Here is an 18,471-nt window from a genome sequence, read left to right as displayed (position 1 = left end):
AAAACCCCATGACGAAGAGAACAAAACTGCCGAGAATACGTAAGTTCCCCTAGATCTTCTTGAAGAATCCCTGGAAAATTTGTGGAGGCATACCAGATTTCTTCAGATATTCCTTACAAGATTCCAGAAGGAACTCCAGGAGAAATCCCAGAAATAACTTCTCGAGGAATATAAAAAAGAGCTTTCTAGAGGAATTTTTGGAGAACTATTTTCTGAAATGCCTGAAAAAATCTCCGAGTGTAAAAGCACAAATGAAAAATCAACAAATGTTTAGTAAAATTTTTTGAAAAATTCCTCCTGAGATTTTTTTTATTATTTCGGGGGTTTATTCCGGAAGTCTACCTTAAATGTATGAATTAAATAAGGAATCCCGAGATTTTTCCGAAACTTTCTGTCATGATTTCTACCACAGTTCTTCGCGGATTTTTTCACTCGTCCCGAATTTTTTACTGGGTTATTTTTAGAATTTCTCGAGGAATTTGTGACAAGGTTTTTCCGAAGAATTCCTCAATAGTTCTTTGCCAAATATACCTAGCGTTCTATATGCGGATTTCTACTAGAGTTTCCTTCCTGGATTACTTTCGAAGTGCCTTCTTTTCTGGGATTACTTTAACATTTCCTGGAGCTCCACCAAAGATTTTTAGCGATGTTTCTGGATTTCTTTCTGGTACTACTCAAAGTTGATTTCTAGAATTTTTCCCGCAGTACACTTCCAAAAAATATTCAAACATGAACGTTTTATTTTGTAGAATTATAGCGGTATGCTTCCAACAATTCTTCCTAATGATAATTTTGTGATTTCGCCCAAAGGATGAAATTCGAAAAAAAATAACGAGGAACGCGGGGAAAAAAGGAAATCTGGTTGAATGTGAAAACCGAAGAAATCCATGGAGAAACTCCAGTCAAAAACGCAAAAGGAACTTCACGAAAAATCCCGATAAAAATCCACACATTAATATTTAGATAGATTGCAAAAGGAGCTCTGATAAAATTTTAAAAAGGATTACTAAGAAATGTTTTAAAGGAACTCTGGAGACACTTACGGCAGGTATTCAATGAGAAATTTTAGGAGTTCTAAGAAACGTCCCTGGAGAAACTCTCGCAGAGTTTTCGTGTGAAAAATACACACAGAGATTACTGAATGTATTTTGTGAGGAACTTCGGAGGTATTCTAAAAAGGAACTCAAATGGTACAACTTCTTTGAGAAATTCTGGAATGGGCTTATAAAATTTTCATGAGAAAACTCGAGAATAAATCCCTAGAGGAATTTTGGAAGAAATTCCTGCAGGATCACGAAACATCCCGAAAGATATTTCAGGTAAAAAACTTGATGTTTTTAAAAATGTCCCAGCCTTTTTGTTATCTCTTTGTTTGTTTCAAGTTTTTTTCAATGCCTCAGAAAGTTCCTACATACATAGGTGTTTCGTGGCATTTCGTAAAGAATTCCTCAATTATTTTACATAATTGTTTTAGTTGTGATGACAAAAAAATGCCAGAAGGATTTCGGGAAACTACAAAACAGCAAAATGTGTACTCAAGAACATCATTTATGGTTAACAACTAGGCATATACCAGTACTTACGTTGGTACACATTAATCTTTAAAGAATCTATTTTCGTCGCTTACCTCCAACCTTTCCGCCGCCTTTGTTTCCTTTTCCAAACGACTTCTTCGGATGTCTCTTTTCCACCTTACCTCCTGTGAACTTCCTGTTGCCACCGCCTCCCCCCATGCCACCGGACGAAGAGCCGTGCTTTTTGCTGATGAACCGCTTTTTGCCGCCACTCTGCATCCGATTTTTACCACTGAACCGCGCCTGTTCCCATTCCATCTGCTTTGAAGGGGCATTATCCTTGTTGAAGATTTCACCCAGTGTTCCATGCGACTTACTATCCTTCAATCCCACATTCGTCTCCAGCATTTCCGAGAAATCATCCGCCGCGGCAAACAGGGAATTGAAGTCTCCCGTCTTGAGCTTCTTTTGGAACTCCCGTTCGCTCACAGCCCCCTCCTTTCGTTTCTTCTTGGACTTTGGTGCGTCTTCTTCATCATCCTCATCCTCCTCGTCATCTTCTTCATCCTCCAGATCCTCGTCGTCGTCCATGTCGCCCTCATCCAGCGAGATGCTTCCACCATCACTGAGGTCATCCTCGCCGTCATCAAGCTCCTCATCGTCGTCCAAACCACCCTCATCCTCGTCATCCTCATCGATATCCTGGCCTTCATCCCATCCGCCAAACTCGTCTTCATCTTCATCCTCGCCAGCGGCACGTTTCTTCTTCTTTTTATCGGCCTTCTTGGCCAAATCTTGCTCGAACTCGTTCATGAAGTCCACCTCCGGATCCAAATCGGCACCGGCGTCATCTCCACCCGGCACTCCCAGCCGGTCCAGATACGAATCAAACTCATCGTCGTCCAACGATTCCGCATCGGACAGATCGTCATCCTTGTCTTCGATTCCCTTTTCGGCCTTCCGGGCCTTGTCCTTCTCCTTGGCCTCACGCAACCGTTCTCGCTTCTGCTCCAGGAATCTGTTTGGTGGAAAGGGATAGGTATGAATCAGAACAACTCTTACGAGTCAAACACGGGAAGGAATACTCACTGGAAGATGTATCGCTCGTCCTCGGTGCAGTGGTCCTTGGTGAGCGAGTGCACCGGAAGCCCACGGGATCCACTCGGAACGTAGTCGCCTTTCCGTTGGGCCACGCCAAGAATTTTCTTCTTCGGTACCTGTTCGCCTTCGGCGTTCTCCTCGGTTTTGGGCTTTTTGGGATTCTTGAAAGCGAACCGGTCCAGGAAGTGGCCCAGCGAAAAGTCCCGCAGCGGGTCACCGTAGTAGCTGAGTGGGGAATCTACAGTGAGAGGAGAAGAGAAACATACAAAAAACTTAAAATAATTGAAATAGGAAATATTTTGGACAACTTTTTAATAAATTTGTTCGATTTTCAATCGCTTTGAAGCATTCGACGGTTAACCCGTATCGGCCTGAATCAAAGTAAACGAACTATAAAAATCCCTTGAGATATCACGGGTGGAATTTGAGAAGAATTCCTGTAGTGATTCAAGGGCTGCTTTAAAAAAATATATTGATAAAATTCCTTATGCAGTTACAGCTGAGAGACTTACAAAATGTTCTCCTGATTCCTTCAGATATCACTTTAAAATTTGCTGCTGGATTTTAACAAGGACTTCTCCATATTTTTTTCTTAGAAATTACTTAGCAATTCTTGCCGGAAATTTCTTAATGAATTCTTGCTGCGATTGCTCCAGGGATGCAGCTCAAATACATTCAGGAATTTCTGGAGGAATCTACAAGGAAGTCTTGCCTCAATTCCTCAGGTAATTACTGAAGAAACCCCAACTGGAATTGTTTGAAAAATCGCTGCAATAATTCTTGCAGAAATCTCTGAAGGAATCCTAGTTGGAATTTCTGCTTCAAAACAAATTCCTAAGGAACTCATTGGAGGAATCTCTGGAGAAATCACAAGAGAAATTTCTATAGGAATAACGGAAAGGATTCGCAAAGGAATCCTTGGAGAAACCTGTGGAGCAATCTCAGCAAGAATTTCTAGTACAAAAACACATCAGGCATTTGTTGAAGAATTCCAGGAGGATTTATCCAAAGATTTCTCAATGGATTCCTCCAAGAGTTCCTTCAGTAATAGCCACTGAGATTCCTTTAGTAATAGCCACTGAGATTCGTGCAGGGTGCAATTTCTGCAGGGTTTTTCTAATGATTTCTTCACAAATTTCTCTTGAAACTTCCCCATAAATGCCTTTTCTCCAGGATTTTCTCCAGGAACTCCTCATGTGGTTCTCTCAGAAATTTCCCCAAGGATTCCTCCAGGAATTCTGCTTGTAATTTATCCAAGGATTACTCTCGGATTACCTCTAGAAATTCTTGCTGCAATTCCTCCATTATTCTTGATGGGATTCATCCAACAGTCCTTGCTGTAAGTCATCTATGAATTGCTTCAGAAATTCACTCAAAATTTATTTCCACAGTTTCGTTCAGAATTCCTCTAGGGAACTTTCTAGGAATTTTTCTTCGTATTCGTACTAAAAATGCTCTTCAGATTCCTTTGAGAATTTTTGTTGAAATTGCTTCTGGAATGCTGCTGGGATTTCTGCAGGCATGCGTGGTGGGAATCGTCCAAGAAGTCAAGCTGGGGTTCTTCAAGCAATTCCCACTGGAAATCCTCCAGGAATTTTTGGAGGAATCTTGAAAGTAATAATTACAAAACTGCCGTCTGGAAATGCTTGAGAAATGTTAGCAACAATGCTTGGAGAAATCCTGGTAGATTCATGAAACAATCCCAGCAAGAATTTCTGGAGGTATACCGAGAGAATTCCTACAGGAATTCTTGAAGAAATCCCTAAAAAAATCACTGAAGTGATTTCCGGAGTTATCTTTTGAGAAATTCATGAAAAAATCCCAGCAGAAATTTCTAGCAGAATCCTATCAGATATTCCTGGAGGAATTACATGAAGATTTCTCAAGATTTCTGCAGCTTTCGAAAATTCAAACTCCTTCTAAGATTTCTCTAAGGATTGTTTTTTCAGGTATTCCTGATATGATTCCTTCAGAGATTTTTTCGAGAATGTTGCAAAGAATTGCTCTTTGTATGCTATTCATGATTGCTGGGTTTCCTTTAGGAACTCCTACTAGAATTTCTTCACGAATTCTTGTTAAGATTTCTCAAGGATTTCCAGCAGAAATATCTCTTATTATTACTCCTGATACATCCAGGAATTCCGAAGAAGCAGGAATTGCTGCAATATCTGCATGGAAAACGCAAAAAAATAATCCTGGTCATCAGACCAGTAAATACCCTGAGATCTCTTTTGTTTAGATCAGTGGCGTCTCGTAACCTCACTTTTTACCTGTTCAACGACCCTAAAACTTGCAATAGCAGAGAATTTGAGATCACAACCAAATCGGAAATGTGTGAGGATAGCTATTCTCGTCGTTTTCTACTAATTGAAAGCTAATTTGATTAGAAAAATCAAGAATTTACATTTGTTGAACAGGTAGATTTGAGGTTAGGGAATCGCCACTGGTTTAGATTCAATGTTGACCTGGCTTTCTCTGCACTGGGTTTCATGAACCTTTTCGCTTGCCTGGATGTACTCGTGGCATTCTAATAAGATTCTACCGTGGACATTTCACAAGTTTTAAGTTTCATCCGAAGAGCACACTCAGGAACTCCACAGAAAGGTTCAGGGCCTACAAAGCTTTATGCCGCACCTGTTCTAGCTAAATTGTCGGCGTTTTCATATCCCAGAATTTTAGAGCCGTCTGACTATCCGAAAAAATACAGATCTTGGCAAACCTATAATTTCTTTCCAAACAAATGTTGGCACACTCCAGGATGGCTTGAACTTCCGATTGAAATACAGTGGGACTACATCCCATTAGTATAGCCTTAGTGATACCAGAGCCAAAAACACCAGCTCCATTATTTCCTCCCATCTTGTACCCAACAGTATAAAATACGATAGAACCTGTACGTAAACTTGGCCCACCAACATCTCAAACATAGCGACATGGTTTCACCATTTTGATAGGAACATCATAGTTGGTCTTCGTTATCATCCAATCTTCTACCGTTTTTATGTACAAGTCTTTGGTGATCCTCCAATGTCCTAGGACTGGATTGTAACGTATAAACTGCAGAGCACTTTTTGGCGCTTGTAGTTTAACAAATTGATGCAATAAACCCGTAACGTGGGTAGATCACCTTGGAATGGTGCGTTACGGTGTAAGATCTACCATTTCAAGTTTTGATCTTGCTATTTTCCAGCCTGGTTTATTTAAATGTAGGAACATTCCAGGATCAAGATTTGGAATACTTTTTTACACTATTTATTTATTTATTTTTTTACTCTATTTATTTTTCACTGCTAATATACCGTTTGTTTCAGAGGGATGGAGGTAAATTTAAACTATATATAAATAACAATTTACAAAAATATAACAGTGGAGAACGTACCACAATTTAATATTTTTTTTTCTATTTCAGATTTACAAGCAGGCAATCAGCGATCAAAACAGCGAAGTATCTCTTTCTTTAGAAAGGTCAAGATTACCGTACGATATAGTGACAAGAAGACCACGTTTTCCGCGTCGTGCCGAGTTCCATAATTTCGATATCTTTTTCGAACATTTACGATAATGTATTTCTGTTCATCACACCTTCAACTTATATTACGCGTTGCAAACATTCGCGGATAATAAATATGTACAACGGTTTCATTATCCGCAATCTTATTAACACGGGAACGCGAAAAAAAAGTAATACAAGAACATAGACGAAATGCAAAAGCAACGATTCTAGTTGTTTAGTTGTCCAGTTTTCTCGTAAAACTACGGCGCGGATTTCGGTTTTTCAGCATTGGCAGTAACACTAAACGGAATTGCATACAGTTTATTTTCTGACTGAGAAACGATAAGCTTAAAACGTGCGTTATTACGAGTTGATCCGACATAAGCGTGGTTTAAAAAATATTCATACCCGGTATATAATCAAATTTAATACACAAACATACAATAAAATTATTGTATTCTTCCGACAGCCGGCTGGCGGAAGACTAAATCATATCAAGGGTTGCATAGCTCACATCACTTACCAATGTGAATCCAGATCTATGTAACTTTCTATCCCTTCTATTCCCACAAACAAACGTCCTTCCTGTGACAACCGTGGGGATGCGGAGGTACACACGGTCTCTAGTAGCAACGGATGTCACACCAACATTCCTTCTCTTCCCCGATGACCGTAAGGACGTGGCCGGCGCCGGTACTGACAATATAAAGTTTTGAACCTTCAAAATTGCACATTGATGATGGAAAGCTACACCCAGGCCCCATCCATTTGGTTCCCTGTGCAATGTTGACTGTTCTGGTCAGTAACGGAGTAGCAACTACGAATTGTACGGTCATCTCATGCTCATGTTCATGCTCATGTAGTTTAACAAATTGATGCAATAATGGGGCAGAATATTGAGAAGGGCTTCCAAAGCAACTGATGGAGTGCTTTTCATTGCTCCTGTCGCCATAAATATACAAGTAAGTCTTTGTAACTTACCTAGCATCTTTTGAGAGGTTGTTACTTCATTTGTTTTGGGCCACCATACTACCATAACAGCGCTACAGACGCTATAGTCAGTAAAATTGAGAAATCATTTAAAGCCAATGATATAGCCGTGATTACTTTTATTGCCGTTGAAGGAGCATTCGGCAACCATCCTGCAGCTCAATGCGTTCAGCAATGGGTGCAAGGGACTTGGATAAATGGAATTGATAATATTGATATTTAAAGATCGAATGATCTCTTCCGTTCTTGGAGGTGCGCAACTATCAGTCAGGGAGGCATTTTCTCTATGGTTTTGAACAGAACACAGGAATGGCTTATAGGTCGAAATGCTTTAAGTGTTGTTTTATCTCTTTTGCCAGCCTTTGGAATAAGAACAACACGATCCTTACGCCATGCCTTAGGTATGTAAGCTGAAGTGATACTGGCTCTAAATATTTCAGTTAAGAGCAGACCAATCGCTTCTTTCCTTTGTTGAAGTAACGCTGGAAAAATTCCATCTATCCCAGCTGATTTGAAAAGCTTAAAAGAACTCATAGCCATGGCATATGTAAAGATTTCACAGGCTCTCTGATAGGTATTTGTCGACCATACATGGTTTACATTGTCTGAGTTTTGCTCTTCAGTCGAGTAAAAGATCGATCCCGGAATATGAGTCATCATCATCGCTTTCAACGTTTCAGAAGAATCGACAGTAAAACCACAGACAAACAGACGTAACACTCTTCAAAACAGCTTGGCACATGTATTTAACGATCAATTCAAATTTCATTTGATTTGTGCGATCCTTCCACCAGAGACGCTAGTGTTCTATCGCTTTGACGTTTGCCAGTGTACACGTTGCTGAATGATGCAAACGAAAATTACAGGCAATTTGTGTAGTAGTGTGCGTGTTAGCAAACGTCAAATCGAAATCCATCATAGCCGACAGTATCTCGCGCGGCTATACCAACAGGTGGCAGTATGCTCATGAAAAAGACACCGGGCAAAAGTTTTTTAAATGAATTTCCTTTAAGAGTTACGTCTGTTTGTCTGTGGTAAAACTGTCATCTTCCTTTTTGAGGTTTTCAAGACCATTAGAATGGTCTTTTGAAAGGACTTCATGGAACCTTGTCGCTGCTGGAGCGTTATTGATATCTTCACACACCCGTAGCAAATATAGACACTATAGATTCCACAGACTCGCGGAGGCGAAGACAACTGTAGCCAAACGAACTGTCAGTTCGTGTAGCCCCGTGATCACCAAAGTGCGGCCCGCGGGCCGCACGTGATATCCGGTACTCTATGTTGCCGTAGACTTTCTTGTAATGATTCTTATGGAAGTTGTTCTACTCCCGTTATAATCAAGAATAACGTGTTTAATGATTCACAAATCGATCCAAGTGTTGCAATACGAGCAGTTGAAAAAATGGGCCTGCACACTTATTTATGATTTAGGGTTTCGGTAATTTTTTCAACCGAGCTCAGATTGTAAATTACAAAACTAGCGAAATTCAGTATTCCTCACGAACATTTACTGACTTTCAGTGAAAAGACATCCTTTTTTACTGAGTATGGCAACTGCAACAACTGATCTACAGTAATGTTGGTACTTTACTGAATTCAGCCATAAAAACAGTAAAGCCAAGTATCGACTTTCAGTAGTTTTTGCTTTTCTACCGAGCTTTCGCGAGAAATAAACGTAAACATTCGACTGCTCCACCGAGAAGCTGTCAAAGCGTAAGCATTTCTAGCAGCAGCAGCAGCAGCTGTAGCCAGATGCAGAAGTAAAATTGTACAATGTCTTCAGAACGGACAAGAGGTTTGATTTTCTCTGTGATCCCTCCAACTGCCAGGTAAGCAGTGAATATCAGCGTTAAATTTGTGAAACGAGTGATCAGGCGATTATCTTGGAGCTACAACAACTAGATCGACGAAAGTGCTGACGAGGCTTCTCCAGCCGGATACTATTACCGATACAACTCCGTGTTCGCTTCTTCCACAAATTCGACGCAGATCCCTCACATTCCGCTCACATGTTGGCGGGAATGCAGAGAAAATCGAGCCTCTTCACTGTATTCATGAATGCCAGAATGAAATACGAATAAACTAGAACTGAAAAGCCGGGGTACGGGATGCGGGGATAATTTAGGAAAACTGAAAAACTCGGTAATCCACGGTAAACAAACAAATTACTGAAGTTCAGTAAAATTGCCCTTAAACAATTACTGACTTGCTCAGTATTTTTTTGACAGATGATCAACTTAGCAATTTACTGACACTTCAGTAATGGCAACATTACCGAGAAGTCAGCAGTTCAAAAACCCAGTAAAATTTTACCGAAGTCGGTAATCGAAACTAGCTGTGTGAGGATCACTGGTGTAGCCAAACGAGCATGACGTCACGATTTCAATAGCGACAATGGATTGCGTGACGTCATATTCGCTCGGTACACTCTAAATTCATGGTAAAACACACTAAAGTCGTATTGCTCAACCATGTCTCCGCGAGTCTATGGAATCTACAGTGTATCAAACAATTGTCCGTACAGCAAATTTTTTGTCAAAATAATTTTTCATTCAAATGTTTATAACTTTTTTATGCGTCAATCAAAAACGCTGAAATTTTGACCAATCATGACCCAAATATTAAAGCTCCATTGGTAAAATTTTGAGCGAGATCGAATAAGTTTTCTGGAAGTTATAGAACTTTTAGTAAAACTTATAAGATATTTGAACACATTTTTAAAACATTATATCTCAATATGTACTCGATGATTTTTTTTTCAATTTTTTATGTGTTACATCTTATACCTAAGGCTTTCACATGCAGCTATGTTTGAGGTTTTATATTCACTACAAAAAATATGAAAAATATGCTTATGTAGCTGACGATGTTCAAAATTTGACTATATTTTGCACATATAATCTGCCAAATGTTTTCTACCAATAAAAGTGCATTGACTGAACGAAAAATCCATAGGACCTACTCTTCATATGTAGTTTAGTAGGTCCTGTATAAAAATATTACATTAAGAGAGTTTAAAAAAGTTGAAAACACTTGGCACTTTTATTGATCAAAATATGATAAATTTCCAAATGACACTCTGAACATATACAGATTTTTCATATTTTTTGTAGTGAATATAAAACTTCAAACAAAGCTGCATATGAAAGCCTTAGGTATAAGCTGTAACAGAAAAAAAAATCAAAAAGTTTCATCAAGTACATATTGATATATAATGTTTTGAAAATGTGTTCAAAAATCTTATGAGTTTTACTGAAAGTTCTATAACTTTCAGAAAACTTATTCGATCTCGCTCAAAATTTTACCAATGGAGCGTTAATATATGGGTTATAATTGGTCAAAATTTCAGTGTTTTTGATTGATGTATAAAAAAGTTATAAACATTTAAATGAAAAATTATTTTCACCAAAAAATTCCTGTACGGACAATTGTTTGATACACTGTATAGTGTCTATAGTCGCAAATCCTTACGCTTGGCTAGCCTCAGTTCCCTGTTATATTCTGTTAGGGTTTTTTTTGTAATGAACCCAAGCAGTATTGTTTTACAATCTTCTGATCTCTGTTGGGTAGCGCAGCTACCGTAAGGCTGCGAAGCGATCAGCTGATTTCTCTTGTTTACCATGTATTTTTGACATCCGATGAACACAAAGGAATTTGTTAAGCACCGACGCCACTTGACGAAACTTAACACCTTAAAGGTGACTCTCTGTATCACTCCTATTTCAGCACTTCTTTTTCGATTCTTATTTCTAACAATCATCGAGCGCAACAGTAGTGGTGTTGCCTTTTTACATTTGTTCTATAAACAAACAAACAAAAATAGCACCTCTTTGTCTCGCTTTCACCAATGTAAACATTTCAAGATTATTAATCATTTAACCCTCCAGCGCGCGCTGTTGTAAAAAGTACAACACTATCAAAAAACCTCGCTCTTCGTATACAGCGTGAGCGCGGTGCAGTTTCGGTTGCTTAATGGCGCGCGTCCTGAAAGGTTAAAAGCAATTCAAGCAGTAGACTACTCTGTTTTGCTAAATATTTTTAGTTATATAACAATGAAACATGTCTTAATATACCGCATTTAGTTCACCACTGGACTGCGCACTGAGTCTTCATAAGTGCTTGGATTGGGTTCATGCATAAAATGACTGATTCGGGAAAAGTTTTAGCTAAACTTAATTCCGTTTAGTTTAATAATGACTATTTTTTAGATTTTTCTAACTAATATCTAGAATGTGGAAGTTTTCATGATCGATTTGTTTTAAAGCTAGTAAAATAAGTGTTTACATATACAATAGTTATTTACATCGTATTTTCAGGATTTTTATTTCTCATATATCACATAGGTTTGAAATTAATGAATGGAGAATAAATGTTGTCACGAAATACGATAACACGGTCCAATCATAGATGCTAGCGCTCTGCTTTGACCACGGTAGCGCCATCCGGTCGGGGAAAACGAAACATCAGACATTTCAATCGGATATTGCGGCGTCGTTGACTCTCCAAACATCAGCTTGGTTCCCCATTCTGAGATAAATATTAAAAATATGTTTATTTTAACTACTGAAACAGTTTATAAATGTAGAAAACTTACTTACCTTTGCAACAGTTTATTTCCACGAAAAAAACTTCTTAAGTCGCAATGGCCGGTGGCTTATGTATTCGTTCTAAAAAATACTCATTTTTGAAAACTTAACGGAAGTTATTCATAACATGCATTAAATTCAGATCCTTAATGCATAATTTGTAGTATTTGATATGCATAAATTGAAGCTAAAAATGATCAAATACTCTTAGTATGCTCTTCCGCTGTTGATGTTTGCAAGCAGCAGCAGTGTTGGCGGACAGTGCGGAGGAGATTTCACAAATAAAAATTATTTGCTTTTATTACTATCATATGTGATTCAAAGTACAACAATAATCATTCGAAGAATAGTTTTCGATTTTACGACGTATAATAGATAAATTTGAGTTAACCATTTCAATGATTTTGATTGATTTTATTGATGAATTGGCCCGCAAGATCGACATCACTGTGTTCAATGAGCGATGATAGTGCGCCGGACGGCACCGTCGCGTCGCGCTGCTGCCGTCGTCGTTGTTCTGTGGTGGGTGGTAAACATTGCCATCCAACTCTTGGTGCGGTTGAGACAAATTAGAATAATTTTCAAGTTTGAGTGAAAATATTTCTTTGTGGTATAGGGTATTGGTTCCCTTATTAAGCATGTGGCTCCCATTTCCATCCCACGAAAAACAAAGGATTGAAGCACTGTTCTGCCGTAATTCTGCAAAGTGACGTAAGCGACATTGATAGTTTTTGCCCATTTATTGGTTATTATGCATAAAACTCTTGCTCATTCTCTAAGTTTCTTTCCATAGATGATAGATTACGACTAGATCTTGCATTCAAATACAGCAGGCATACCCCAGTGTTATTTTTACACCAGATATTACATAAAATATACCAAAAAATATCGACATTTTGAATGGCGCTTACGTCACTTTGCAGAATTATGGCAGTGTTTGTTTTGTTTCTTATTTTTGTATTTTTTGTTAGAAGTGAGCACCCATGAAAACAAAAAGAACGGAGTCAGTCGGTGCCGTAATCGCTTGTTTTCGAATAGGATGAAAATGGGAGCATGAGATTACTGATGGCACACATACCCTAGATAGTTCGGAAGACAATTTCATTTGGAATAGTGTGTTCTATATTTCTTTTCAAAATATCTTGCGTGAAGTGGAGAAGTTTAGAGAAAAGGTAAGCGTCGATTTTCTTACGTAAATGTATTAGTGCAATACTGTGTAAAGTTGAATTTGGATGATTCTGAAGAAGCCATTTTGTGATGACACAAGAAAAGGCCTTAAGTTTGTTAAGTTGTATTTACACTGGGTTTACACTTTTAGCTGTCACCTCCATCGTGGTAAGTCGCCATGAATAGCCTTATAAGGCTACATTTTACAATAGTTGACAAAATTAACTACCGAAAAAAGTGGAACATAATCAACATCTCCTGGGAAGTAAGCAGAAGCAACACATACCTCTGTTTTGTCCCGGATCGTCGGAACCTCCATCTTGTTAGAAACAATGTATCAAGACATGAATTCGGAAATTGGGACAAATTTAGTGTCCGTATTTACTAAATAGCGGTCCTTGGAATGGACTGACATTTGTCATACAAAAGTTTGAAATTACGCGAAGGGCACCCTTCCATTGTTTACTCAGGGCTCTTGAATTAAACCCACGTCCAATTTCTCCTTGGCAAACCTGCTTCTACTAAGGATTGCTGACGTTGCTGACACACTCTTCACATGATGAAGGTCAATTTGTAACACTTTATTAGACTCATTTCTGTGTTAATGTTATTTTATTTTTTATTGTTTTCCTATTTAATGTTATGTATTTGTTTCAGATACAGGGGGACTCTATTCGCATTGTTGAATACGCGTTTGAACCAAAAACTGAATAATATTTGCATAGGGGATTTTGCGCGACGATTTCATATTTCCATAGGCATTGGACTGCCCTTGGTCATTTGGACTGCCAAACCCAGCACTAATACCAACTATGTATATCTGGGGATTTTCCTCTTGAGTGGTTATTCCCGAGACAAATTCACTATTGGCTGTCATGCAGAGCCCCCTTGTCCCTGGAGTTGCTAAGTCTTGATGAACTTGAAGAGAATCCATGATTGCATCTTCTGGAACGCCAATAAGGGTTTTTTAGAAGTATTTCGACAAGCTTACGCAAGGACGAATCAGCAATTGTTAAACCAAGTTCAACATTATCTCCATGCGTCCGTGAGAAGATTATGTGAGAAGATTTTCGTTCTGGCTTTCAATGAGAGACAGAATCATTTCATTGCTGTACTTGGCACTCCGTGCGAAAAAGGCGATCAGTTCGTTTTGGGGCGTGGAATTTTATCCTCGTGCACTACTACTAGATCGACTAGATCGGCTCCTTCCCAGAGAGTTACAGACAGGAATTTGTCTTTCACCCAATTTGGTGTATCTATGTTGTGGCATGTAAGCACTAAATACCATGGCGTGGACCGATAGTAAGCAAATTTGGGTTTGAACTGTTCGACCTTCAAAAGAAGAGCTTCCTAATTGGTTGACTGCTCTGCAGCAGGATAGTTCCTGCGCAAAATTTCTAGTCTTACCCTATTAGCAATTTCTTTATACGTTGGTGATGGCAGGGCTTCATGTACCCGTCTCGCAGTGTATTCGAACCATAAGGACGTAGGGGTTTCAGGAGCCCTGTCGTGTCCCCCTCCATTCCGAACAGATGTTCTTGTTAAAGTTGATTGGATAGCAATATTGAAATTTATCTGGCGTGACGGGGCTTTATTACCCCTGTTGCTCACAATACTCTTTCTTGAACACGAACTCCACGAATCTTCTTCGATACAGGCTTTTCGTCGCTGCTGGTGGTGCGGTCAAGATCGTCCTTTCTTAGCCTCTTCGGAGTATCAATTAAGGGATCATTTGCCCGCTCTCGGGCTTTAGCGAACTCATGGAGTAATTCATGAAGATTTTTTTGAAATCACAGAAGGAATTGCTGGAGAAACTTCAAATAAACTGCCTGGAGGAATCCCAGGATAAATTCCTGGAGGAATTCTTGAAGATATTTATCTAGATAACCCAGCAGGAATTTCTAGACAATCCCATTTGGCATTCCTGGAGGCAATCCTAGAGAAATCGTCCGAGAAATCCTCTTGCAATTCTTTCACAAATGCCTGATTGGATCCTTCCCAATATTTTAATTAGGATTGCTTCAAAGGTTTCTGCAAGGATTCCTATACACATCCTTCCAATAATTTCTCCAGAGATTTCTTCAAGGATTACTATAGAAATTCCTCTTGTGATTGCTTTAGACATTTATTCAAGAAATCCTGAAGGTATTCCTACTGGGATTTCGTCAGGAATTCTTGCTGAGGTTTCTCAAGCATTTTCAGCTGAGATTTCTCTTAAAAGTCCTCTAAGAATTCCAGGAGGATTCCCAGCAAGGAATCCCATCCAAACTGCCCAAACTACCTGCTGGGATCTACCAGAAATTTCTAAATAAATCCAAGTGGAGTTCCTAGATCAATTTCAGTGATAATTCCTAAAGGAATCTCAAGGTGTTTTCTAACGGGAAGTACTAAGAAAATTACATTGTAGGTATTCCTCGGAGAAATCCCTGAACAAATCACAGCTGTAATTACTAGCACTGGCAGCTTTTTAACTCACTCAAACAAACATGAAAGAGAAGGATGAAATATACTCTTTCATCCAAGTATTTTTCGTGTTCATCAAAAAGAATGAGTAAGAAAATGCTGCCTAAGTGAATACGCTAGTAGCTGTAAATGTATGAGGTATTCTAGAAGTAATTCCTGCAGAAATCTAGGATACCTCCAGGAATTTCTCTCAAATTTCTCCTATGATTTCTTCAAGGATTTCTCCACCAGGAAATCTTTTTAGGATTTCAACAAGGAGGAGGAGGGGTTAAAAATGAGCCTATGTAGTTTACGGACAACGCCTTATTTTGTTAGAGACCTATCCGAAAAATCTGTTTAGTTTCCAAACATATAAATTTGATTTATAACTGTAAAAGTGAACTTCAACAACACTCGATACTTACTCGTTAGGATGCTCTGGGTGAACGACTTCACCGTCGGATGGAAGTACTCCAGGTACCGCGTCAGCTCGTACTTGATCGTGTACTTTGCGCCGGCGTACTCTGCAGCCCGATGGAACGGATCGTACTGCGTCACACGTCGATTGCTTTCCTTCGAGAGCTTCTTCTGATCTTCCTCATCACCGTCGTCGTCATGCTGTTCATCCGGGCTTTCTTGTGCCTGAAGCTGCTGTTCGGGAAGTTCTCCGTTTTCCTCCGGGGTTAGGCCGTCCGTATGGAGGTGCCTCCGCTTGCGGAGGACCTTGCTGACGATGATTAACACACCGCAGACTTTGGATGGGGGGAAATTGAAGGCAACTTGGAGCAGCCGTTTGATGAAGGCCTGCGCTCGGTCGGGGATGGGATCGTTCTGGATGGCCCGGTGAATGATATAGAAGAATATATTGGAGATACGGGGACCAACGGTTCCCAACTGCGGATCGAGTAATTTCTTGTAGAGGGCGTTGTAGAAGCGGTTCTGCTCAACTCCTTTGGATTCGGTGATTTCCAGGAGCAGGGAGAGCCCTTGACAGGCGATCGATATATCTGCCAAATGGATCATTCGGTAGACCGTGTTGAGCACTTCCGGTTTAACAAAGTTTGCGATATCGACATCCTTTTTGATGTTTCCGATGGCTTTACGAAGGCACGCCAAGATGGCCTGCATCGTCCGGCAGTTCACCTCGCCTTTGTCGGTGAGGATCTTGAAGAACGAGAAGCAAATGTTGATCATCTTCTCGCAGGATGTAAAATCTCCGAAGTTGCTGATTGCGGCCAGGAAGGATAGGGCGTAATGCTGCGCACTCGAGGAAATATTGTTCCGGAAAAGCAATTTTTCCGTTTCTGTGACAATAACTGGGCACATGGCCGAATGCTTCTTCACAACTTCCGTCAAATGGTACAATGCTTTGACGGCCACTTTCTTGCTAGGGTCTCCCAGCTTGTTGACCAACATCGACAGCAGGTAGGCTTCCTTCTCCGGAATCATCGTAAATAGCTTGGAAGCGTACTGGATCACCTTCAATTTACTGTTATCCTGGCCAGTTTGGATCACCGCAGACAGATTGTTCAGAAACGTAAAGTACACGTCTCTTAACGCATCCTCAAAATGCCAATAAGCGAAGATCTTGTCCCTCAATCCCTTCTCCAGTTCCTGCTTCTTCACGTTCTTCCAATCGGCTCCCCTCAACGGGATAGAAACCAACTTCCTGTCCGCTGGCATCACCGAATTCAGCATCAGCTCCGACAACACCTCCACCACATCCAAGTGACCCTTGTTGGAAAGCTTGACCATGGCCACCACCGTTTCCAGCGCCTGCAGATTGCACAACGGATTGCTCTGAACCAACAACGCTCCCGCATTGGCTCTATCCCGTGAGGTACCCTTCTCTAGCGCCGTCAGCAACCACTTGGCATCCGATGGGTTGTTCTTCATCAGCGTCCGGCTTTCCGCCTCGAAAGCCAATCGACAAAGCTTCCTCAGCTCGGCGATCTCCGCATCCTTCAACTCCACTAGCTCGCCCACCGTGTTGTACCCATCAAAGTGCTCGTACCAACGGCGCTCCACCGTGTCCACCTCGTTCTCCTCCCGCACATCCTTCGGCTGTTTCTTGTGATGTTTCTTTCCCTTCTTTCCGCCACTCTCATTGTTCTGATCACCCGCTCCTACTACCTCAGCCACGGGAACTTCCTTCTGTTGGCCATCCTCTCCGAACACTATTTTCTTCTTGGTTGCGGTGGTGGCCCCTTCTTTCGCTGGTTTCGTCTCCTTACTACCCCCACTGGAATCCCGCTTTTTACCGTGCTTTTTCGATTCTTTGATCGACATTTCGCTCGCACTTAATTCACACTATCACTTCAGAACAAACCGAAACGAACACAAAGCCTTGATCCGATAAAATTTTAGAATTTTTCACACAAAAATCTCCGATTGAATCGTGCTGTTAACATGTGCGCGCGATGTGTGTGGACCGAAACGGAATGTGCGCCGCGATCCGGGTTGTTATGACGTTTCTCGTTTCTGTTTTGATTCTCATTCTATGAATCAGGGCTGGGATCAACGTAAAGGGAACCATCGTTCGGAACAAAATTTGTTAAAGTGATTAAGGTGCAAGTCAATCTAAGGCTGTGAACTATAATCACTATAAATAATTTATTTAACTTTAAGCGAAGACGACTACAGCCTGGATTCGTTGGTTGCACCCCGATTGGCGAATCGTGTTCGTTCGTCGGGGCAACTGACAACTGATCAAAATGCTCTAGACACACCCAAGTGACGATATTGTTCGTGCAGTTGAAAATCGGAATTTTTGACACGCGAAAATCGAAGTATCTCCTAAACCGTGTGTTGGACGTACGTCGGGCACAGTGCGCTGGATAGAGGGCCAGGTCCGCTGTCCAGCGCACTACGTCCGACGTAAGGTTTCACGTATGGATTTTGAGAAAATTCGATTGTCGGGTGTGGGGAAACTTCGGGTTTCAACCGCGACGACAATAAATATGTCACGAAATACTCGCAGACTTGCACAAACATTCTGTCTATGAGAGGAGCGATGTGACAGCGGTCAGACGTCTCATTTTGACATTGGAAGTGATTTTTAGTTGGGTTTTGCCCCAACCAGTGAACATCCAACCATCGAGACAGCCCATCTAACGAGCAGTCAACGAACGAATCGGCACTGTATTTCTATTTTCTGTAGCTCAGAGCTCATTTT

At 40.4% G+C, this 18,471-nt stretch overlaps 1 protein-coding gene and 1 long non-coding RNA gene across 2 annotated transcripts in view; one reads left to right on the top strand and one right to left on the bottom strand.

Moving 5' to 3' along the window:
• LOC134288576 (uncharacterized) overlaps positions 1–18,471 on the top strand; it is a 134,904-nt gene that overhangs the window by 17,457 nt on the left and 98,976 nt on the right. The window lies entirely within an intron of this gene.
• On the bottom strand, positions 1,531–17,755 carry LOC109409980 (CCAAT/enhancer-binding protein zeta). The gene is given in 5 exon segments (XM_062853808.1): positions 1,531–2,090; positions 2,093–2,230; positions 2,232–2,532; positions 2,604–2,853; positions 15,722–17,755. Coding segments are annotated over 5 exon segments (3,033 nt in total). The 5' UTR covers positions 17,586–17,755; the 3' UTR covers positions 1,531–1,610.

This window comes from Aedes albopictus, chromosome 2 (assembly GCF_035046485.1).
Source record: "Aedes albopictus strain Foshan chromosome 2, AalbF5, whole genome shotgun sequence".
Classification (NCBI taxonomy): domain Eukaryota; kingdom Metazoa; phylum Arthropoda; class Insecta; order Diptera; family Culicidae; genus Aedes; species Aedes albopictus.
Note: the sequence above shows the minus strand (reverse complement) of the source record. Positions and strands in the feature narration are given on the sequence as shown.